The sequence below is a fragment of the Pseudophryne corroboree genome, chromosome 6 (assembly GCF_028390025.1).
Source record: "Pseudophryne corroboree isolate aPseCor3 chromosome 6, aPseCor3.hap2, whole genome shotgun sequence".
Lineage (NCBI taxonomy): Eukaryota > Metazoa > Chordata > Amphibia > Anura > Myobatrachidae > Pseudophryne > Pseudophryne corroboree.
The window spans coordinates 183,042,385-183,067,341 of record NC_086449.1 but is presented as its reverse complement, the minus strand read 5'-3'; the positions used below and the strand labels follow the sequence as shown (position 1 = coordinate 183,067,341).

Genomic DNA, 24,957 nt, shown 5'->3' with positions numbered 1-24,957 from the left:
AAAAAGACTGGACTGTCCTTATAATAACTGTATGCAAATTAACTACTAATCAGTGATAAGTACTTAAGGGATCACCATGGTTTATTTAAGCGCTAATACTAACATCCGGATGAGCATGGGCTAATCCTAGTTGTATATAACTCTGCAAATTTCTAATTGATAGTCTAGAGACATACTATATTGATCATTGCTACTTTGTCATATTGAAATGTTATTGTAATTTTATAATTTCTTTTATCTGTGTGTTTGATATTTTATCATGAAATAAAACACTAAAATCTTTAATCGGTTGAGCAGCACTTCCTTCTTAGTGGATTAAGGGGTCTATTTACTGAGCCTTGGATGGAGATAAAGTCGCTGGAGATAAAGTACCAGCCAATCGGCTCCTAACTGCTATGCCGCAGGCTTCCAGGCTGTGTTTGAAAAATGACAGTTAGGAGCTGATTGGCTGGGACATTATCTCCATCCAAGGCTTAGAAAATAGACTCCAAAGTCTACTAACCACCACCTGAGGACAGCGCTATGGTTACTCGCATGTTCCACTGCTGGATGTCCTTGCACATGCGATGTAGAGTCAATATGATACTGTGCTGTTGTTCTCAAATCTCATACATGTGCAACGGGGCCAGGAGCTGTGACATATCATACAGGATGTGCAGGGAATGCCGGAGGTGTGAGTCTTCTCTCCCCACACTCCGGGGTCTGATATTTCATACATTCCGGCGATATAGCTTCCTGCTTTACAACAAAAGGTCTACACAACAAGGGGAGTTGTTTCTGCTGTATAAGGGAGGTTTTATAGTTTAGCTGGTGCCTAAAACCACTTGTACATATAAAAAATGATTTACCACATGGCCATGCATTTAATTTGTGCCTGGTGTAGAACAGACGTATACTGTTTGTGACTGGAACGCATCTCGAGTTCCACATAAGTGTGGTTATGCTATTTTTCTGTGCATTGTTTTTAAAAGACTCCTTTATGCCTATTTCATCAACTCTACTTCAGCCTCTGCGCTTAAAGTAACATGGCACCAGACACGTGATGACTGTGTTGTAAGAATGACCTTTATTTTAACGTATATGCACAGTATGGGCCAATTGATGGAATTCTCTGGAAGGAGGATATACTTTTGTAAGATGGGGCAACAGAACCTCCCTCTACAAGCTCAATATCGGCTTACCGTCCTCTTTGGCCAATGCAATTAGGCAATTGAGGAGGATATATACATCTTCTAGTACATCATTAGATACTGCGTCGGCCACCATCTTACGTAATATCTTTGGGTCCTTGTAGGAGGCCAGTTCGCTGCCGACTGGATGGGCTGTTAGTATTCCGTATGTATTCACCAGGTATTCCGAGAAGTTTGGGTGCACACTTGGGTTATAATTCAGTTTTTTTAGCTTCTTCATGACTGCTGCGTAGCGTTGGTTCATCTCATCCCTTAATTTTTCGTCTACTTTGTTGGTCACAGGACAATAAGTGGACTGTAGGGAAGGGAGGAGAAAGTGAGAATGAGCATAGAAACACAGACATAGGTTTTTATTGTGCTCATACACATATATATATATATATATATATATATATATATATATATATTTCTCTGACGTCCTAGTGGATGCTGGGACTTCCGTAAGGACCATGGGGAATAGCGGCTCCGCAGGAGACTGGGCACAAAAGTAAAAGCTTTAGACTAGCTGGTGTGCACTGGCTCCTCCCCCTATGACCCTCCTCCAAGCCTCAGTTAGATTTTTGTGCCCGAACGAGAAGGGTGCATGCTAGGTGGCTCTCCTGAGCTGCTTAGAAGTAAAAGTTTAAATAGGTTTTTTATTTTCAGTGAGTCCTGCTGGCAACAGGCTCACTGCATCGTGGGACTAAGGGGAGAAGAAGCGAACTCACCTGCGTGCAGAGTGGATTGGGCTTCTTGGCTACTGGACATTAGCTCCAGAGGGACGATCACAGGTTCAGCCTGGATGGGTCCCGGAGCCGCGCCGCCGGCCCCCTTACAGAGCCAGAAGAGCGAAGAGGTCCGGAGAAATCGGCGGCAGAAGACGTTCCTGTCTTCAGATAAGATAGCGCACAGCACTGCAGCTGTGCGCCATTGCTCTCAGCACACTTCACACTCCGGTCACTGAGGGTGCAGGGCGCTGGGGGGGAGCGCCCTGAGACGCAATAGAACAATATAAAAACCTTATATGGCTAAAGAAATGCATCACATATAGCTCCTGGGCTATATGGATGCATTTAACCCCTGCCAGTTTTCCTGAAAAAAGCGGGTGAAAAGGCCGCCGTGAAGGGGGCGGAGCCTTTCTCCTCAGCACACAAGCGCCATTTTCTTTCACAGCTCCGCTGGAAGGACGGCTCCCTGACTCTCCCCTGCAGTCCTGCTACAAGAATCAGGGTAAAACAAGAGAGGGGGGGCACTATTGGCAGCTATTATAAAACAGCAGCTATAAAGGGAGTAACACTTACATAAGGTTATCCCTGTATATATATAGCGCTCTGGTGTGTGCTGGCAAACTCTCCCTCTGTCTCCCCAAAGGGCTCGTGGGGTCCTGTCCTCTTTCAGAGCATTCCCTGTGTGTGTGCTGGGTGTCGGTACGATTGTGTCGACATGTATGAGGAGGAAAATGATGTGGAAGCAGAGCAATTGCCTGTGTTAGTGATGTCACCCCCTAGGGAGTCGACACCTAACTGGATGGTCGTATTTAAAGAATTACGTGACAGTGTCAGCACTTTGCAAAAAACTGTTGACGACATGAGACAGCCGGCAAATCAATTAGTGCCTGTTCAGGCGTCTCAGACACCGTCGGGGGCGCTAAAACGCCCGTTACCTCAGATGGTCGACACAGACCCAGACACGGATACTGAATCCAGTGTCGACGGTGAGGAGACAAACGTAATGTCCAGTAGGGCCACACGTTACATGATCACGGCAATGAAGGAGGCATTGAATATTTCTGACACTACAAGTACCACAAAAAAGGGTATTATGTGGGGTGTGAAAAAACTACCAGTAGTTTTTCCTGAATCAGATGAATTAAATGAGGTGTGTGATAAAGCGTGGTTTTCCCCCGATAAAAAACTGCTGATTTCTAATAAATTATTGGCACTATACCCTTTCCCGCCAGAGGTTAGGGCACGTTGGGAAACACCTCCTAGGGTAGATAAGGCGCTCACACGCTTATCAAAACAAGTGGCGTTACCGTCTCCCGATACGGCCGCCCTTAAGGAACCAGCTGATCGAAGGCTGGAAAATATCCTAAAAGGTATATACACACATACTGGTGTTATACTGCGACCAGCAATCGCCTCAGCCTGGATGTGCAGTGCTGGAGTGGCTTGGTCGGATTCCCTGACTGAAAATATTGATACCCTGGATAGGGACAGTATATTATTAACTATAGAGCATTTAAAGGATGCATTACTATATATGCGAGATGCACAGAGGGATATTTGCACCCTGGCATCTAGAGTGAGTGCGATGTCCATTTCTGCCAGAAGAGCGTTATGGACGCGACAGTGGTCAGGTGATGCGGATTCCAAACGACATATGGAAGTATTGCCGTATAAAGGGGAGGAGTTATTTGGGGTCGGTCTATCGGACCTGGTGGCCACAGCAACGGCTGGAAAATCCACCTTTTTACCCCAGGTCACCTCTCAGCAGAAAAAGACACCGTCTTTTCAAACTCAGTCCTTTCGTTCCCATAAGGGCAAGCGGGCAAAAGGCCACTCATTTCTGCCCCGGGGCAGAGGAAGGGGAAAAAGACTGCACCAGGCAGCCTCTTCCCAGGAGCAGAAGCCCTCACCCGCTTCTGCCAAGTCTTCAGCATGACGCTGGGGCTCTACAAGCGGACTCAGGCACGGTGGGGGGCCGTCTCAAGAATTTCAGCGCGCAGTGGGCTCACTCGCAAGTGGACCCCTGGATCCTGCAGGTAGTATCACAGGGGTACAAATTGGAATTCGAGACATCTCCCCCTCGCCGGTTCCTGAAGTCTGCTCTACCAACGTCTCCCTCCGACAGGGAGGCGGTAGTGGAAGCTATTCACAAGCTGTATTCCCAGCAGGTGATAATCAAGGTACCCCTCCTACAACAGGGAAAGGGGTATTATTCCACGCTGTTTGTGGTACCGAAGCCGGACGGCTCGGTGAGACCAATTTTAAATCTAAAATCCTTGAACACTTACATAAAAAGGTTCAAATTCAAGATGGAGTCACTCAGAGCAGTGATAGCGAACCTGGAAGAAGGGGACTATATGGTATCTCTAGACATCAAAGATGCTTATCTCCATGTCCCAATCTACCCTTCTCACCAAGGGTACCTCAGGTTTGTGGTACAAAACTGTCATTATCAGTTTCAGACGCTGCCGTTTGGATTGTCCACGGCACCACGGGTCTTTACCAAGGTAATGGCCGAAATGATGATTCTTATTCGAAGAAAAGGCATCTTAATTATCCCTTACTTGGACGATCTCCTGATAAGGGCAAGGTCCAGGGAACAGTTAGAGGTCGGAGTAGCACTATCTCAGGTAGTGCTACGTCAGCACGGGTGGATCCTAAATATCCCAAAATCACAGCTGATTCCAACGACACGTCTACTGTTCCTGGGGATGATTCTGGACACAGTCCAGAAAAAGGTGTTTCTCCCGGAGGAGAAGGCCAGGGAGTTATCCGAGCTAGTCAGGAAACTCCTAAAACCAGGCCAAGTGTCAGTGCATCAATGCACGAGAGTTCTGGGAAAAATGGTGGCTTCTTACGAAGCGATTCCATTCGGAAGATTCCATGCAAGAACTTTTCAGTGGGATCTGCTGGACAAATGGTCCGGATCGCATCTTCAGATGCATCAGCGGATAACCCTATCTCCAAGGACAAGGGTGTCTCTCCTGTGGTGGTTACAGAGTGCTCATCTTCTAGAGGGCCGCAGATTCGGCATTCAGGATTGGATGCTGGTGACCACCGATGCCAGCCTGAGAGGCTGGGGAGCAGTCACACAGGGAAGAAATTTCCAGGGCTTGTGGTCAAGCATGGAAACGTCTCTTCACATAAATATCCTGGAACTAAGGGCCATTTACAATGCCCTAAGTCAAGCAAGGCCTCTGCTTCAGGGTCAGTCGGTATTGATCCAATCGGACAACATCACGGCAGTCGCCCACGTCAACAGACAGGGCGGCACAAGAAGCAGGAGGGCAATGGCAGAAGCTGCAAGGATTCTTCGCTGGGCGGAAAATCATGTGGTGGCACTGTCAGCAGTGTTCATTCCGGGAGTGGACAACTGGGAAGCAGACTTCCTCAGCAGACACGACCTCCACCCGGGGGAGTGGGGACTTCACCCAGAAGTCTTTCAAGTGATTGTAAACCGTTGGGAAAAACCAAAGGTGGACATGATGGCGTCCCGTCTCAACAAAAAACTGGACAGATATTGCGCCAGGTCAAGGGACCCTCAGGCAATAGCGGTGGACGCTCTGGTAACACCGTGGGTGTACCAGTCGGTGTATGTGTTCCCTCCTCTGCCTCTCATTCCAAAAGTACTGAGAATCATAAGAAGGAGAGGAGTGAAGACTATACTCGTGGCTCCGGATTGGCCAAGAAGAACTTGGTACCCGGAACTGCAAGAGATGCTCATGGAGGACCCGTGGCCTCTACCTCTAAGAAAGGACCTGCTCCAGCAGGGACCTTGTCTGTTCCAAGACTTACCGCGGCTGCGTTTGACGGCATGGCGGTTGAACGCCGGATCCTGATGGAAAAAGGCATTCCAGATGAAGTCATCCCTACCCTGATCAAAGCCAGGAAGGATGTAAACGCGAAACATTATCACCGCATTTGGCGAAAATATGTTGCCTGGTGTGAGGCTAAGAAGGCCCCCACAGAGGAATTTCAACTGGGTCGTTTCCTGCATTTCCTGCAAGCAGGACTGTCTATGGGCCTAAAATTAGGATCCATTAAGGTTCAAATTTCGGCCCTGTCGATGTTCTTCCAGAAAGATCTGGCTTCATTGCCTGAAGTTCAGACGTTTGTCAAGGGGGTACTGCATATACAGCCTCCTTTTGTGCCACCAGTGGCACCTTGGGATCTCAATGTAGTTTTAGGGTTCCTAAAATCACATTGGTTTGAACCACTCACCACTGTGGAATTAAAATATCTCACATGGAAGGTGGTCATGCTGTTAGCTCTGGCGTCAGCCAGGCGTGTCTCAGAATTGGCGGCTTTGTCATATAAAAGCCCTTACCTAATTTTTCATTCAGACAGGGCAGAATTGAGGACTCGTCCTCAATTTCTCCCTAAGGTGGTTTCAGCGTTTCACATGAACCAACCTATTGTGGTGCCTGCGGCTACTAGGGACTTGGAGGACTCCAAGTTGTTGGACGTAGTCAGGGCCCTGAAAATATATGTTTCCAGGACGGCTGGAGTCAGAAAATCTGACTCGCTGTTTATCCTGTATGCACCCAACAAGCTGGGTGCTCCTGCTTCTAAGCAGACGATTGCTCGTTGGATTTGTAGTACAATTCAGCTTGCACATTCTGTGGCAGGACTGCCACAGCCAAAATCTGTTAAAGCCCATTCCACAAGGAAAGTGGGCTCATCTTGGGCGGCTGCCCGAGGGGTCTCGGCTTTACAACTTTGCCGAGCAGCTACTTGGTCAGGGGCAAACACGTTTGCAACATTTTACAAATTCGATACCCTGGCTGAGGAGGACCTGGAGTTCTCTCATTCAGTGCTGCAGAGTCATCCGCACTCTCCCGCCCGTTTGGGAGCTTTGGTATAATCCCCATGGTCCTTACGGAAGTCCCAGCATCCACTAGGACGTCAGAGAAAATAAGAATTTACTTACCGATAATTCTATTTCTCATAGTCAGTAGTGGATGCTGGGCGCCCATCCCAAGTGCGGATTGTCTGCAATACTTGTATATAGTTATTGTTACAAAAAAATCGGGTTGTTTATTGTTGTGAGCCATCTTTTCAGAGGCTCCTACGTTTATCATACTGTTAACTGGGTTCAGATCACAGGTTGTACAGTGTGATTGGTGTGGCTGGTATGAGTCTTACCCGGGATTCAAAATCCTTCCTTATTATGTACGCTCGTCCGGGCACAGTATCCTAACTGAGGCTTGGAGGAGGGTCATAGGGGGAGGAGCCAGTGCACACCAGCTAGTCTAAAGCTTTTACTTTTGTGCCCAGTCTCCTGCGGAGCCGCTATTCCCCATGGTCCTTACGGAAGTCCCAGCATCCACTACGGACTATGAGAAATAGAATTATCGGTAAGTAAATTCTTATTATAGTACATAGCACATCTAGCAATAGACTATAAACATAATTTGTCAGTGGTAATTAAAACAGCTGATTCTGTCAGTTAAGATGAAGCTATAGATGCCTTCTATGGAATGACCTGAAAGCAGATATCTGTAGAAGATACTATAGTTCGGTTTTGATGTGGATTATTAGATCTACACTAAAAAGTCTACAGTCAATAGGTCGACCATTAATGGTAGACATGCAGTTGGTCGACAGGGTCAAAAGATCGACATAGAATAGGTAGGCAGTAGAAAAGGTAGACAGGGTCCAAAGGTCAACACCCAAAACAGGTACACCATTTTTTTTATTTTTTGGGGTTTTTTTTATCACTGTTCTGCCACAAACAAGCCCCATTAGTGTACCACATCCCCTTGCACCACAGTGCACGGCACTGGTAACTATTCGCAATCGTAGTCCACATGGATGGTAAAGTATAAAAAAAGTAAAAAAAAATTAAGAAACTTGTTTTGACCTTTTGAGCCTGTCGACCTAATGCATATCTACCATTAGTGGTCGACCCACTGACTGTAGACCTTTTAGTGTAGATCTATAGACTGGATACTGTTCTGTATAATTAGGCTACGGCCACACATAGTGGCCAAGGGGGTCCCATGCAGGCGCCCACACATGTGCGTCAGTACCGCCACCGGCGCTTGATCAAACCGCAGCATGCTGCAGTTGGGCCGGAAGACAGGACAGTGGGATTTCAATGTGAACACATACATTTCAATGTATGTGTTCACACAGTGCAGCTGTGCTCCATTGAAATCCCGTGTGTCACTGGCTGGATCCTGTTCTGCGGCATCCCACAGTACAGGATCCACTTTTCATGCTATCCGTCTCAGGAATTCGTCTTAATTGCATGAAAACAGTACATATCGCACTTGTGGATGGGGCCCTTAAGGCTTATCATACTATCCTTTCTCATACGTCCTAGAGGATGCTGGGGATGCTTCAAGAACCATGAAGGGGGGGTATAGACGGGATCCGCAGGAGACATGGGCACACTATAAGACTTTGAATTGGTGTGAACTGGCTTCTCCCTCTATGCCCCTCCTCCAGACTCCATTTAGATTCTGTGCCCAGCGAGACTGGATGCACACTGGGGAGCTCTCCAGAGTTTCTCAGGGAAAAGACTTTATTAGGTTTATTATTTTCAGGGAGACCTGCTGGCAACAGGCTCCCTTCATCGTGGGACTGAGGGAGAGAAGCAGACCTACTTCTTAAGAGTTCAAGGGCTCTGCTTCTTAGGCTACTGGACACCATTAGCTCCAGAGGGTTCGATCACTTGGTACGCCTAGCTGCTTGTTCCCAGAGCCACGCCGTCACCCCCCCTCACAGAGCCAGAAGATTGAAGCCGGGTGAGTATGAGAAGATCAGAAGACTTCAGTGACGGCAGAAGACGGCATTTGAGGTACCGCGCAGCGCGCCATGCTCCCACGCTGGTCACGGCACTACAGGGTGCTGGGCGCGGGGGGGGGGGGCGCCCTGGGCAGCATGGGGGACCTCAAACAGCACTGGCATAGGATATAACAGTGCCCAGGCACTTGTTAAGGGGCCCCCGCCAGTATAAAGATTTTTTGAGCGGGACTGAAGCGCGCCATATAGTGGCCGGGGCTTAGCCCGCATAGCTCTGACCAGCGCCATTTTTCTCTTCACAGAAGGCTGCAGAGACGCTGGCCCTGATCTCCACACTGCTGTGCAAGTAACAGGGTGCAAAACGCACTCGTGATTGGTGATTTATTATATATATAAAAAGCGCTAGCAGGTCTGGGCAGTCTTGTTACTGACTTCAGTACTGGGATTGGCGCTGGGTGTGAGCTGGCAGAACTCACTCTGTGTCTCTCTGGCAGGCTTTATTGTGGGTCTGTCTCCTATAGCCCCAGTGTGGTTGTGGCTGTCGGTACGTGTGTGTGTGTCGACATGTCTGAGGCTGAATGCTCTTCCCAGGAGGAGGCTGGAGTGGGGACAGACAGTTCTGGGAGAGTGACAGTGTCGGCACCGCCGACGGATGATTGGGTCAATATGTTAAGTGTTTTAAATGCAAATGTGACTAAGTTGGCTAAGAGATTTGATAAATCTGAGTCTAAGAACCAGACATGGAGGAAATCCATGGAAGATGCTTTGTAACAGGCCCAGACCCCTTCGGGGTCACAGAAACGTGCATTTACCCAGATAGCAGATACAGATACCGACACGGACTCTGATTCCAGTGTCGACTATAGTGATGCCAGATTACATCCGAAACTGGTTAAGAGTATTCAGTACATCATTGTGGCGATAAAAGACGTATTACATATCACTGAGGACCCTGCTGTTCCTGATACTAGGGTCTGTATGTTTAAAGGAAAAAAAACCTGAGGTAACGTTTCCTCCCTCTCATGAACTGAACGCAATTTTTGAAAAAGCTTGGGAAAATCCTGACAAAAAGATACATGTTCCCAAAAGAATTCCAATGGCATATCCGTTCCCCTCTGGGGACAGGGAAAGGTGGGAGTCAATCCCCACGGTAGACAAAGCTTTATCACGTCTATCCAAAAAGGTAGCGCTTCCGTCCCCTGACACGGCAGCCCTAAAGGATCCTGCGGATCGTAAGCAGGAAAATACCCTGAAATCCATTTATGTCACTACAGGGTCGCTACTCAGGCCTGCCGTTGCTGCGGCATGGGTGAGTAGCGCTATTGAAAAGTGGGCAGATAATTTGTCCTCTGAGGTAGATACCCTAGACAGAGATAGTGTGATTTTGACTTTGGGTCACATCAAGGACGCTGCAGCATATTTAAAAGAAGCTGTAAGGGATATTGGCCTTTTGGGATCAAGGGCCAATGCCATGGCAGTCTCAGCAAGGAGAGCATTGTGGATTCATCAATGGAATTCTGATGCTGACTCTAAGAAGGCGATGGAGTCTCTACCGTTTAACGGTAAGGTCTTGTTTGGTGACGGCCTCACTGACCTGGTGTCTACGGCTACCGCGGGTAAGTCATCTTTTTTACCTTATGTTCCTGCACAGCAGAAGAAATCGCCTCACTATCAGATGCAGTCCTTTCGGCCCAACAAATTCAAAAAAGGACGTGGGTCCTCCTTCCTTGCTGCGAGGGGGAGAGGAAGGGGAAAAAGGTCACAGGCTGTGGCAAGTTCCCAGGAGCAGAAGTCCTCTCCGGCTTCTACCAAATCCACCGCTGACGCTGGGTCTCCACTGTATGAGTCAGCTCCAGTGGGGGCACGTCTCAAACTCTTCAGTCAGGTCTGGGTGCACTCGGACCTGGATCCTTGGATAGTAAACATAGTAACCCAAGGGTACAAGTTAGAGTTTCAAGACGTACCCCCTCACCGATTTTTCAAATCGGCCTTGCCAGCTTCTCTTCCAGAAAGGGAGATAGTAAGCGCTGCGATACTAAAGTTGTGTCAAAATCAAGTGATTGTCATGGTACCCCCGACTCCACAGGGGGAAGGTTTTTATTCAAGCCTGTTTGTGGTCCCGAAGCCGGACGGCTCAGTCAGACCGATTCTAAACCTAAAATCCCTCAATTTCTTTCTGAAAAAATTCAAGTTCAAGATGGAGTCTCTACGAGCAGTGATCTCCAGTCTGAAGGAGGGGGATTTTATGGTGTCGGTTGACATAAAAGATGCATACTTACATGTCCCCATATATCCTCCACATCAGGCTTACCTGAGATTTGCTGTGCAGGATTGTCATTACCAATTTCAGACGTTGCCGTTTGGTCTGTCCACGACTCCGAGGATTTTCACCAAAGTAATGGCAAAAATGATGGTTCTCCTGCGAAAGCAGGGAATCACAATTATCCCGTACTTGGACGATCTCCTCATAAAGGCGAGGTCCAAGGAGAAATTGTTGAAGAATGTTGCTCTTTCACTGACGATTCTGCAACAACACGGTTGGCTCCTAAATTTGCCAAAATCACAGTTGGATCCAACGACACGGCTGTCGTTCCTGGGTATGATTCTGGATACAGAATTGCAGAGAGTTTTTCTTCCAGTGGAAAAAGCTCTGGAAATACAGAACATGGTAAAGCGGATTCTGAAACCGGCAAAGGTGTCAGTTCTTCACTGCACTCGGTTGCTGGGGAAGATGGTGGCGGCCTACGAGGCCATTCCGTATGGCAGGTTCCATGCCAGGGTGTTTCAGTGGAACCTGCTGGACCAGTGGTCCGGGTCTCACCTGGACATGCTCCGGAAAATAATTCTATCTCCCAGGACAAGAATTTCCCTTTTGTGGTGGCTGCGCAGTTCTCACCTTCTGGAGGGACGCAGGTTCGGGATTCAGGATTGGATCCTGGTGACCACGGATGCAAGCCTCCGAGGCTGGAGAGCAGTCACACAGGGAAGAAACTTTCAGGGAAAGTGGTCAAGTCAGGAAGCTTGTATACACATAAACATTCTGGAATTAAGAGCCATTCACAACGGCATACTGCAAGCAGAATATCTTCTTCGAGGTCTGCCGGTCTTGATTCAGTCAGACAACGTGACAGCGGTGGCGTTTCATAAACCGCCAAGGCGGAACAAAGAGCAGAGCGGCGATGGCCGAGGCCACGAAGATTCTTCGCTGGGCAGAAAGACATGCCAGCGCTCTGGCAGCGGTCTTCATTCCAGGAGTGGCCAACTGGGAAGCAGACTTCCTCAGCAGACACGATCTCCATCCAGGAGAGTGGGGTCTTCATCAAGAGGTCTTTGCAGAAGTGACAAGTCGTTGGGGAGTTCCTCAAGTGGACAAGATGGCGTCCCGCCTCAACAAGAAACTTCAGAGATATTGTTCCAGGTCAAGTGACCCTCAGGCGATAGCGGTGGACGCCCTAGTGACACCGTGGGTATTTCAGTCGGTCTATTTGTTCCCTCCACTTCCACTCATTCCAAAGGTGATAAAAATTATAAGAAGAACAAGGGTTCAGGCGATCCTCATTGTTCCAGATTGCCAAAAAAGGGCCTGGTATCCAGATCTTCAGGAGTTGCTCATAGAAGATCCCTGGCCTCTTCCTCTTCGGGAGGACCTGTTGCAATAGGGGCCGTGCGTGTATCAGGACTTACCGCGGCTGCATTTGACGGCATGGCGGTTGAACGCCAAATCCTAGCCCGAAAGGGTATTCCCAGTGAAGTCATTCCTACACTTCTTCAGGCTAGAAAATAAGTAACGGCAAAGCATTACCACCGTATTTGGAGAAAATGTGTCTTGGTGTGAATCCAAGAAGGCTCCTACGGAAGAATTTCACCTGGGGCGGTTGCTCCATTTCCTACAAGCAGGTGTGGATGCGGGCCTAAAGTTAGACTCTATTAAAGTACAGATTTCTGCCTTGTCGATCTTTTTTCAAAAAGAATTGGCCTCCCTTCCAGAAGTTCAGACCTTCGTAAAAGGCATGCTGCACATCCAACCTCCCTTTGTGCCCCCAGTGGCACCATGGGACCTTAATGTGGTGTTGCAATTCTTGCAATCACATCGGCTTGAACCTTTGCGCAAGGTTGAGTTAAAATTCCTTACTTGGAAAGTGGTCATGTTGTTGGCCTTGGCGTCTGCAAGGAAAGTGTCTGAGTTGGCGGCTTTGTCTCACAAAAACCCCTATTTGATTTTCCATGCTGATAGAGAGGAGTTGAGAACTCGTTAGCAATTTCTGCCAAAAGTGGTTTCATCATTTCATGTTATCCAGCCAATTGTGGTGCCAGTGGCTACTGACGCCTTGGCGGAGTCAAAGGCTCTCGATGTGGTCAGAGCTTTGAAGATCTATGTCGCCAGAACAGTGCAGATTAGGAAAACAGAGACTCTGTTTGTCCTGTGGGCTCCCAACAAGATTGGAGCTCCTGCTTCTAAGCAGACTATTGCGCGCTGGATTTGTAATACGATTCAGCAGGCTCATTCTACGGCAGGATTGCCGTTACCGAAATTGGTGAAAGCCCATTCTACCAGGAAGGTCGGCTCATCCTGGGCGGCTGCCCGGGGAGTCTCGGCGTTACAACTTTGCTGAGCTGCTACTTGATCAGGTTCAAACACATTTGCGAAGTTTTACAAGTTTGATACCCTGGCTGAGGAGGACCTCTTGTTTGGTCAATCGGTGCTGCAGAGTCATCCGCACTCTCCCGCCCGTTCTAGAGCTTTGGTATAAACCCCATGGTTCTTGAAGCATCCCCAGCATCCTCTAGGACGTATGAGAAAATAGGATTTTAATACCTACCGGTAAATCCTTTTCTCTTAGTCCGTAGAGGATGCTGGGCGCCCGTCCCAATGCGGGCTGTATCTGCAGTTTGCTTATTGTTACGCTCATGTTGCGTTGAGTTTAGTCAATCTGTGACTGTTGTTGGTCATGCCGTTGTACGACGTGTTAGTGGTTTGAGCTGGTATGTATCTCACCTTAGTTTTAAATAATTAAATAAATCCTTTTCCTCAAAATGTCCGTCTCCCTGGGAACAGTTCCTATAACTGGAGTCTGGAGGAGGGGCATAGAGGGAGGAGCCAGTTCACACCCATTCAAAGTCTTATAGTGTGCCCATGTCTCCTGCGGATCCCGTCTATGCCCCCCCCCCACCCCCCATGGTTCTTAAAGCATCCCTAGCATCCTCTATGGCTTAGAGAAAAGGATTTACCGGTAGGTATTAAAATCCTATTTTTAAACCAGGACTGTAATGAATTGCACAGCTTCTGTGGCTGGCTGACTTCAAGCCTGCAATTCACCTGGTTGTAATCAGCCACATAACCTGTGTAAGCCATGACTGTCCCAGTTTAAAGGGATAGTATTGTAAGACTGTGTATACATCATATGGTTTGTGTGTAACCCATACTTGCCTACTTTTGAAAAAAGCATTTCAGGGAGATTATGAAAGTAACACCCATCAGCGCGGACGTGTACTGCTACAGTACATCTGAGAGGCGTATCATAAAAATGACTTACATCCAAATGTAACGCAGAACCTCCAACATGTCCCGACCCACTAGGTACAAAATGTTCTGTTTCTGGACTTTCCTCTTAATTTATGATTTCCATCACCTGTGTTGAACTAGTTAAACGATAAGAAAGCTGTTTCTTCACAGGTGATCAACAGACAAAGAGGATGGGGGGTGCAAATCCCCAACCCCCAAATTCCCTTCCGCACACTGAGAATTACCTGTAACAATCCCTGAACCTATCTGGTAATAAAATTCAGAGAATTCGTCACAAATGTTTGCAAACACATGTTTAGCTGCTGGCCACTTCACGGCTTCTCTGATACAGCAGTCCTAACCTACATAATAGCAGTGCCCACATAGGGCCATGTAATTTGTCACAGTACGCCTCATGATAAAGGCTTTTACTAAAACACTTCCAAACAGAGAGCTAACTTACCCGGGAGCCACCCCCAGGATCTCCCATTGGCACTACAAGGAACAGCATGCCTTCCAAATGCTGCTCCCATTCAATGCCTCATGCACACAAGCAGACAAACAATTAGGAAGCTGCTCAATCATACCTGGAGGTAATTATATATCAGGTGCTGGAAGGGGGAGGGGTCACAGACAAACAACAGACAAAGAGGATGGGGGGTGCAAATCCCCAACCCCCAAATTCCCTTCCGCACACTGAGAATTACCTGTAACAATCCCTGAACCTATCTGGTAATAAAATTCAGAGAATTCGTCACAAATGTTTGCAAACACATGTTTAGCTGCTGGCCACTTCACGGCTTCTCTGATACAGCAGTCCTAACCTACATAATAGCAGTGCCCACATAGGGCCATGTAATTTGTCACAGTACGCCTCATGATAAAGGCTTTTACTAAAACACTTCCAAACAGAGAGCTAACTTACCCGGGAGCCACCCCCAGGATCTCCCATTGGCACTACAAGGAACAGCATGCCTTCCAAATGCTGCTCCCATTCAATGCCTCATGCACACATGTTTAAGCTGCTGGCCACTTCACGGCTTCTCTGATACAGCAGTCCTAACTACTTAATAGCAGTGCCCACATCAGGTATGATTGAGCAGCTTCCAAATTGTTTGTCTGCTTGTTCTCAATTGTAAACAGAATGTGCTGGTGTTATATAAGTAACTGATGATGATGATGGTAATTATGATGTAATCATGGTTTGCATGGGTGAATTTTATTACCAGATAGGTTCAGGGATTGTTACAGGTAATTCTCAGTGTGCGGAAGGGAATTTGGGGGTTGGGGATTTGCACCCCCCATCCTCTTTGTCTGTTGTTTGTCTGTGACCCCTCCCCCTTCCAGCACCTGATATATAATTACCTCCAGGTATGATTGAGCAGCTTCCTAATTGTTTGTCTGCTTGTGTGCATGAGGCATTGAATGGGAGCAGCATTTGGAAGGCATGCTGTTCCTTGTAGTGCCAATGGGAGATCCTGGGGGTGGCTCCCGGGTAAGTTAGCTCTCTGTTTGGAAGTGTTTTAGTAAAAGCCTTTATCATGAGGCGTACTGTGACAAATTACATGGCCCTATGTGGGCACTGCTATTATGTAGGTTAGGACTGCTGTATCAGAGAAGCCGTGAAGTGGCCAGCAGCTAAACATGTGTTTGCAAACATTTGTGACGAATTCTCTGAATTTTATTACCAGATAGGTTCAGGGATTGTTACAGGTAATTCTCAGTGTGCGGAAGGGAATTTGGGGGTTGGGGATTTGCACCCCCCATCCTCTTTGTCTGTTGTTTGTCTGTGACCCCTCCCCCTTCCAGCACCTGATATATAATTACCTCCAGGTATGATTGAGCAGCTTCCTAATTGTTTGTCTGCTTGTGTGCATGAGGCATTGAATGGGAGCAGCATTTGGAAGGCATGCTGTTCCTTGTAGTGCCAATGGGAGATCCTGGGGGTGGCTCCCGGGTAAGTTAGCTCTCTGTTTGGAAGTGTTTTAGTAAAAGCCTTTATCATGAGGCGTACTGTGACAAATTACATGGCCCTATGTGGGCACTGCTATTATGTAGGTTAGGACTGCTGTATCAGAGAAGCCGTGAAGTGGCCAGCAGCTAAACATGTGTTTGCAAACATTTGTGACGAATTCTCTGAATTTTATTACCAGATAGGTTCAGGGATTGTTACAGGTAATTCTCAGTGTGCGGAAGGGAATTTGGGGGTTGGGGATTTGCACCCCCCATCCTCTTTGTCTGTTGTTTGTCTGTGACCCCTCCCCCTTCCAGCACCTGATATATAATTACCTCCAGGTATGATTGAGCAGCTTCCTAATTGTTTGTCTTCACAGGTGATGGCAATAATAAATTAAGAGGGAAGTCCAGAAACAGAGCATTTTGTACCTAGTGGGGCGGGTCATGTTGGAGGGTATGGTAACGGAACCCCAAAGTTATGGCGTGTACACACGGTGAGATTTTTTTCTTACGATTTTGACTATATAGTCAAAATCGTAAGAAAAGTTAGTGCAGATCGCAAGGTGAAAGTCACCTTGCGATCCCGATTCAATGTCGATGCGCGGTCCCGCGCAGTTGGCATCGCAAGAATAGATAGACTGTACAGGCAGGTCAATTGTGCAGGCAGGTCAATGCTATAGTAGAGATAGTCAAAATTGACACTTAGCCACATTCGCACATAGGGGGTCATTCTGAGTTGATCGTAGCTGTGCTAAATTTAGCACAGCTACGATCATGAACTCAGACATGCGGGGGGACGCCCAGCACAGGGCTAGTCCGCCCCGCATGTCAGTGCCGCCCCCCCCCCCCGTAAAAGTGCAAAGGCATCGCACAGCGGCGATGCCTCTGCACTTCAAGAGTAGCTCCCACCCAGCGCAGCTTTAGCGTGCTGGCCGGGAGCTACTCGTCGCTCCCCGGCCCGCAGCGGCTGCGTGTGACGTCACACAGCCGCTGCAGGCCACTCCCCGCACGGTCCGGCCACGCCTGCGTTGGCCGGACCGCGCCCGCGCCATTTCGCCCCCTCCAGCCTATCGACCGCCTCTGCCTGTCAATCAGGCAGAGGCGATCGTAGCGTAGCGACGAGCGGCCATGTGCCGGCGCACTGCGGTGCCGGCGCATGCGCAGTTCTGACCCGATCGCTACGCTGCGAAAAACTGCAGCGTGCGATCGGGTCAGAATGACCACCATAGTCCGTATCGCAAGCACATACTGAGTGTGCTTGCAATACTGACTACTATGTGACAACCTAGCCAATGTCGCATAGTGAGAATCGGGCAAAGCCCGAATCTCACCGTGTGTATGGGCCATTAGTAAGATCTATTTGATGAAGAAAAGACACTGATACTTTGCAGGATTTGTTTGTGTATTATGTTCTTCAAGAGGTTCCATATACTGTAAGTGGCCATGAGAAGCCTTATTTAAAATGAATGTAACCATAGAGATCAATGTGGCAGATGTATTAAGCCTGGAGAAGGCATAAAGAAGTGATAAAGCAGTGATAAGTGCAAGGTGATAACGCACCAGCCAATCAGCTCATAACTGTCAATTTACATATTGGAGCTGATTGGCTGGTGTGTTATAACCTTGCACTTATCACCGCTTTATCACTTGTTGTGCCTTATAAGCAATGCAGGGAAATAGCACTGGTGATGCCATTTGAATATATGTAGCTCTGATTTATTCCCCCCCCCCAAGAATGGTAAGGTGCAATCAGGGAGATTGCTGGTCTATGCAGGGAGTCAGGGAGATTGCTACTATTTCAGGGAGTCTCCTGCAGGGAGGGTATGCAACTATGGGGTAACCCTCTTTTTACCTGCAGAATCTTTTCCTCTATGTTGGCCACACTGAAACCATAATAACGACCAAGGTCCTTGAAGACAAATGCGAGAATCCGTCGCTCCAGTTGGAAGGCTATATCGCCAGTAAGACCTTTGCAGAGTTGGAGATAAGTGGGATCTAGATGGGAAAACAATGTTACTACATGGCATCTGATGAGGATGTAAATGCTCATTGTTCTATGTACACTGCTCAAAAAAATAAAGGGAACACTAAAATAACACATCCTAGATCTGAATGAATGAAATATTCTTATTAAATACTTTGTTCTTTACATAGTTGAATGTGCTGACAACAAAATTACACAAATTATCAATGGAAATCAAATTTATTAACCCATGGAGATCTGGATTTGGAGTCACCCTCAAAATGAAAGTGAAAAAACACACTACAGGCTGATCCAACTTTGATACCTGCCTTTTGGAAAAAGACGCCCTGCTGGCGTTGAAACGCGTTAAGGATACAGGTTATTCTCCCTTATTCCTGCATACCCCTGAGAACATTCTACTACAAAGGATTAGCTGCAGCACGAGCACGGCTACGTCGGCTGTTCATCATCCAGCTCACAGCCAGACACCGGCTTATTGGAGTCATTTCATCCCGTTGGCTGTGCATCTCAGCAAAGCTCACCTGGAGCTCTGTGTGATAATCCAGTTACCACACTATCACCACCAGCGTGTCTGACTGCAGTTTACAAACACTGCAGACACCCTGTGACTCCATCATCATCCCACCTTCCCATAGGTGAATCACAGAGAGGCTCCTTCTGAGCTGCCCGTGGGAGTCCCGTCGTGCCGCCATCGGTGAGAGCTTGTTGACATCGGGCCGCACAGGTAATAGCTTGCCGCCCGGGAAGGACCATCATCAGCCGCCAGCGTGCAGGGCTGCATTCCATCTCGGCCCGGCGGCTCAGTGCGGACCTCGCTCTCCCGTCCCCATGCAAGGGCACAGCGGCTGACCAAGACGACATCACTCCGGGCTCTCTCTGCTGCAATCATCACAGCGGGTAATTGTGTATTTGCACAGTCCATTTTCATACCACTTGGTTATTATTTATTCATTCAAGGTTCCTTATCATCTAAAAATCATTGGAACCATTACGTGCTGCTATAGACATAGGACTTCTTTTTGGATTTTGTTTCTACGGATCAAGTGAGTTTAACTTTTCTGTATACAGATCTGCAGTTCATCTACATAGTTCACCACTAATGCTATAAATTATTTTTTAATCAAAATGCCTGCAGTTCGCAAAAACAGCATCAGGCATTCCTTGTATAGAAAGTACCTTCCAATTAATTATTAAAGCTCAGGGGTATTTCATTTGGGCATATTACTATGTCATATTGAATTGTTTTTATCATACTCCCGGGAGAATTGTTGTAAATATTTTTATTACAATAAATTTTCCTATTTTTCGATTGTCAAGCGCAACCTGGTTTTTGTTGTTCATATTGATCCAACTTTGATGTAATGTCCTTAAAACAAGTCAAAATGAGGCTCAGTAATGTGTGTGGCCTCCACGTGCCTGTATGACCTCCCTACAACCAACACAAGTGGCTCAGGTAGTGCAGCTCATCCAGGATGGCACATCAATGCGAACTGTGGCAAGAAGGTTTGCTGTGTCTGTCAGCGTAGTGTCCAGAGCATGGAGGCGCTACCAGGAGACAGGCCAGTACATCAGAAGACGTGGAGGAGGCCGTAGGAGGGCAACAACCCAGCAGCAGGACCGCTACCTCCGCCTTTGTGCAAGAAGGAACAGGAGGAGCACTGCCAGAGCCCTGCAAAATGACCTCCAGCAAGCCACAAATGTGCATGTGTCTACTCAAACGATCAGAAACAGACTCCATGAGGGTGGTATGAGGGCCCGACGCCCACAGGTGGGGGTTGTCCTTACAGCCCAACACCGTGCAGGACGTTTGGCATTTGCCAGAGAACACCAAGATTGGCAAATTCGCCACTGGCGCCCTGTGCTCTTCACAGATGAAAGCAGGTTCTCAATGAGCACATGTGACAGACGTGACAGAGTCTGGAGACGCCAAGGAGAACGTTCTGCTGCCTGCAACATCCTCCAGCATGACCGGTTTGGCAGTGGGTCAGTAATGGTGTGGGGTGGCATTTCTTTGGGGGGCCGCACAGCCCTCCATGTGCTCGCCAGAGGTAGCCTGACTGCCATTAGGTACTGAGATGAGATCCTCAGACCCGTTGTGAGACCATATGCTGGTGCGGTTGGCCCTGGGTTACTCCTAATGCAAGACAATGCTAGACCTCATGTGGCTGGAGTGTGTCAGCAGTTCCTGAATCCAATTGAGCACATCTGGGACATCATGTTTAACTCCATCCACCAATGCCACGTTGCACCACAGACTGTCCAGGAGTTGGCGGATGCTTTAGTCCAGGTCTGGGAGGAGATCCCTCAGGAGACCATCCGCCACCTCATCAGGAGCATGCCCAGGCGTTGTAGGGAGGTCATACAGGCACGTGGAGGCCACAGACGCTACTGAGCCTCATTTTGACTTGTTTTAAGGACATTACATCAAAGTTGGATCAGCCTGTAGTGTGTTTTTCCACTTTAATTTTGAGGGTGACTCCAAATCCAGATCTTCATGGGTTAATAAATTTGATTTCCATTGATAAGTTTTGTGTGATTTTGTTGTGAGCACATACAACTATGTAAAGAACAAAGTATTTAATAAGAATATTTCATTCATTTAGATCTAGGATGTGTTATTTTAGTGTTCCCTTTATTTTTTTGAGCAGTGTAGTTTAATCTCTGCCCACAGTAATGACAGACTGTACGTTTTCCATAATGTGTCACCAGCAACAGTCACCTAGATATAGGGGACTAAATAAACTGGAAAAGCCCTTTAATTTGTAATTCAGTTCTCTGCAAAGTGTGGCCGTGATGTTTAGCTGCACAAATCACTCTATAATACAGTTCCCCCAACATAGCCAGTTATCCTGCGCTGCCCTGTAAGGGGTCCGCGATCAGACTGACTCCGCAGTGTTCCGATGGCACTTGGCAGGCATCGCAATAACTGAATCGCCCCCTAATACAGTGGTTTCCTTGTGTGTGATATAGCTGATGGTGTTCTTAAGCAGGCCTGTCCAACCTGTACCCTTACAGCTGTTGTAAAACTGCAAGTCCCAGCATGCCCTGACACAGTTAAGCTATTAGGGAATGCTAAAACTGTGACAGGGCATGCTGGGATGTGTAGTTTAATAACTGCTGCAGAGCCACAGAGGTTGGCCAGGCCTGTCCTAGAGGTTACTGTTGCTTAGCAAATGCTACTATATTACAGTATTTTACATCTAATGGGCCCTACACACTGCGCGATCCACCGCCGAGCTGCTCGATGGCGGATACGGGCAACCCGGCAGCGGGGGGGGGCAGTCCCCCAGTCACCCGACCCCATAGCAGTGCAGGCAAATATGGACGAGATCGTCCATATTGGCCTGCATGCACAAGCGACGGGGCACCAGCGATGAACAAAAGATATGAACGGTATCTCTTTCATATCTTTCACTCATATCGCCCAGTGTGTAGGGCCTATAAGACTGGCATCAGTATTTTCTTTCTTGAGATCTAAAGAACTGTATTAAACATTTGCTCTAACAATTCCTATTGTGTGTCCTAACCTGGCCAGATTATTCATGTTAGAACCAATGATGTAGGTTGTGGCCTCTGTATCTGACAGTAGGTCTAGTACCTTACGGCTTGTTTCCATTATATGCCATTGCCAACCGTAATTAATGGTTAGTAGAAAGAGATCTTACCGCGGCAAGGGGTTTCTTGAACATCCTCTCTCTTATCTTCGATAATTAGCATAAGGAGAAAAAAATGTAAATTAGAACTATCATTATTTTCTACAGTTGTACTATCTTCAGTCATTCTGCCTCCATCATAGGATAATACAGTGGGCATACTAAGGGGGTGATTTATCAAAGCTTGGAGAATGATAAATCACCAACTAATCAGCGTCTGTAATTTTTAAAACACAGCGAGAGGAATGTAAAATAGGGTAGCGTCTAGTTACCCTTCTTGGAGAGGACCTTTCCCCATAAGGTCCATGTCACCAACTATTTGGAATAATACATACCTCCCAACATGACCCTCTCAAGGAGGGACAGAATGCTCTGCTCCTGGACTTCCCTCTTAATTTATAATTGTCATCACCTGTAGTGAAACACCTTTCTTATCCATTAACCTGTTCAAAACAGGTGCCACCAATCTTAAATTAAGAGAAAAGTCCAGAAGCAGAGCATTATGTCCCTCCTGGAGAGGGTTATGTTGGGAGGTATGTTAATAACCTGTGGCGAGCGGAGTGAGACACCGAGCCCAAAGTGTGGCGAGCGATGCGAGCCTGTGAGGGTACAATGGTGCATAGATGAAACAAAATAACCTCAAACAAACAGAGAATAGATAAAATAAAAATGTGCTGTAAGGCATACTTGCCTACTTTTGAAAAAGCATTTCAGGGAGATTTGAAAGTAACACCTATGAGTGCAGACGTGTACTGCTACATCTGAGAGGCGTGTCATAAAAAGGACTTACATCCAAACGTAAATGAGCCCCAAGTTAGTACGATCTACTTATTAAAGAAAATACTCTGATATTTTGCAGAATTTGTTTGTGTATTGTGCTTTACAAGAGGTTCCATGTACTGTAAGTGGCCACGAGAAACTTTATTTAAATGCATATACCATAGGGATCATTGTGTCTTATAACCAATGCGGGGAAATGGCACTGATGTTCCCATTTGAAGGTATGTATCTGTGGTTCATTCCCCCCCCCCCCCAAGAATGTAACAGCTGCACAATGGGGTTAACGTGAAATCAGGGAGATTGCTGGACTATTCAGGGAGTGCGGAAGATTGCTTCTATTTCCGGGAGTCTCCTGCAGAATGAGGGAGCGTAGGCAAATATGCTGTAAGGGCGAAAGTTCTCTTCTGCCCTCTCGTGCTGTCACTTCCTGGTCCTGATCATGAAGGGAACATAAGGGCAGATCTATTAAGCCTGGAGAAGTGATAAAGCAGTGATAAGTGCAGGGTGATAACGTACCTGCCAATCAGCTGCTAACTTTAAATTTACATATTGGTGCTGATTGGCTGGTGCGTTATCACCTTGCACTTATCACTGCTTTATCGCTTCTCCAGGCTTAATACATTTGCCCCTCAGACACAGCCAATGTAGCAGGGGTCCAAATGTATTAAGCGTTAACAAGAGATAAATCTGAGACGTATAAAGAGTGATAAATGACCAGCCAACCAGCTCCTAACTGTCATTTTTAAATTCAGCATGTGACATGGTAGTTAGGAAGCCGATTGGCTGGTCATTTATCACTCCTTATGTGTCTCAGATTTATCTCATGTTAAGGCTTAATACATTTGGGCCAGGTTGTGAGAATCAGGATGTGAGAGATTTTGTGATAGTTCTCCTATTTTTTAAAGTGGTAATAATTTACTTGGCAAAACCAGGTTGATTTTGCCATGTAAATGATTGCCACTTTGAAAAAACAGGAGAACTCACACAAAATCTCTCACATCCTGATTCTCACAACCTATTACATTCCCCACAGCCTGTAACATGACAGTTAGAAGCTGACTTTATCTCTCTCCAAGGTTTGATAAATGTCCCACTTAGTATGATGGCACTCTGGAAGTTCTTTTTTATTCCCGCCACAGTTCTGAATAGATACGGATGTAAGATGATCTGAATAGATAAGGATGTGGTAAAGAAAAAACTTTGGACTGATAAACAATATGTTAGTCAATTATTTGTTTTCTTTATCCTTGTACACACAAAAAAAATCCCACCGTGTTTTACTTTATGCCAAAATATTATATCCATCCCCAAATGCTACGTTTTGTGCTGAAATATCCCAAGTATATTTTTGTTTCTTACATGGAATGTTTGGACATGCTTTCCCTAGAGGTGGAAGACTGCGCAAGAGAATCTCATGGTCCCTCAGAGAGCATCTCAGCTCCAGGTTTTCCTGCAACAAGTCAACCATCTTCTTCAGTTCAGTGCTCTGGGCAAGGAGAAAGGCATTCTTGGTTCTCAAAGTCTTCACCTCCTTGCTATGAATATTATCCATGTTTCTGATGTGAAATCCAGGCAACTTCTTGTACCTCAGTTTTTATTTTCTTTCTTCTGTCTGTTAGATAACATGGAGAGCTGTGGAAAGCATCTGTTCAGAATATGGTGACCTATCTGCTAGCCCTCTATGACATCATACACTGTAACATGACCCAGGAATCAGTAGGGGATGCTGTCAAAATACCAGCAGTCAGAAGACTGACAGCAGGACCCGACTGCAAGAATCCTGACATATCCTGGGGGTAAGTACAGGGGTTAGGGTTAGACAGCGGGAGGGGTGGGTTAGGGGTAGGCTTAAAATACTTACTGGGATGGGTTTGGATTCTGGCTGCCTGGACCCCAACTGCTGGCATTTTATATCCGACCTATCTTATAGGGATAACTGCCTCTGGACCAAAAGTTTGTTATATAGGGGCCTTGGAGAGTGATAAAGTGGAAGGAGATTATGGGCAGATGTACTAAGCCCCTAAGCACCAGCCATTCAGATTCTAACTGTCATGTTACAGGCTGCTTGAGAAATGACTGGAGCTGTTTGGCTGGTGCTTTCTCTTCACTTTATCACTAGAAGGCTTAGTACATGGGTCTTCAACCTGTGGCCCTCCAGTTTTGGAACTACACATCCCAGCATGGCCTACCACAGTTTTGCTATTAAGGCATTTAAAAACAGAGGCAGGGCATGCTGGGATGTGTAGTTCCGCAGCAGCTGGAGGGCCACAGGTTGACCCATGGCTTAGTACATTTTCGCCATAGAATCAAATTACCTTACCCCAAGCAAGAGACGCACATTAATCTACAACCTAATGGTCACAGGCAGAAGAAATTCATCATCATCACAAACCAGTAACTCAAAATACACGATATAGGGGGTCATTCCGACCCG

At 47.0% G+C, this 24,957-nt stretch overlaps 1 protein-coding gene and 1 long non-coding RNA gene across 2 annotated transcripts in view; one reads left to right on the top strand and one right to left on the bottom strand.

The window, feature by feature from the left end:
* Nucleotides 1-1,054: 1,054 nt before the first annotated feature.
* LOC134935111 (speriolin-like protein) lies at nt 1,055-24,307 on the bottom strand. The gene is made up of 4 exons (XM_063930385.1): nt 23,883-24,307; nt 21,756-21,791; nt 17,959-18,101; nt 1,055-1,485 (listed from the first exon to the last, which is right to left on the bottom strand). Exons 1-4 carry the CDS (start codon nt 24,073-24,075, stop codon nt 1,159-1,161), a joined length of 699 nt encoding a protein of 232 aa, XP_063786455.1. The 5' UTR covers nt 24,076-24,307; the 3' UTR covers nt 1,055-1,158.
* Nucleotides 24,147-24,957, top strand: part of LOC134935114 (uncharacterized) — a 50,211-nt gene continuing 49,400 nt past the window's right edge. The window contains exon 1 of the long non-coding RNA XR_010179909.1: nt 24,147-24,319. This is a non-coding gene — a long non-coding RNA (uncharacterized LOC134935114). The remainder of the gene's footprint in view (nt 24,320-24,957) is intronic.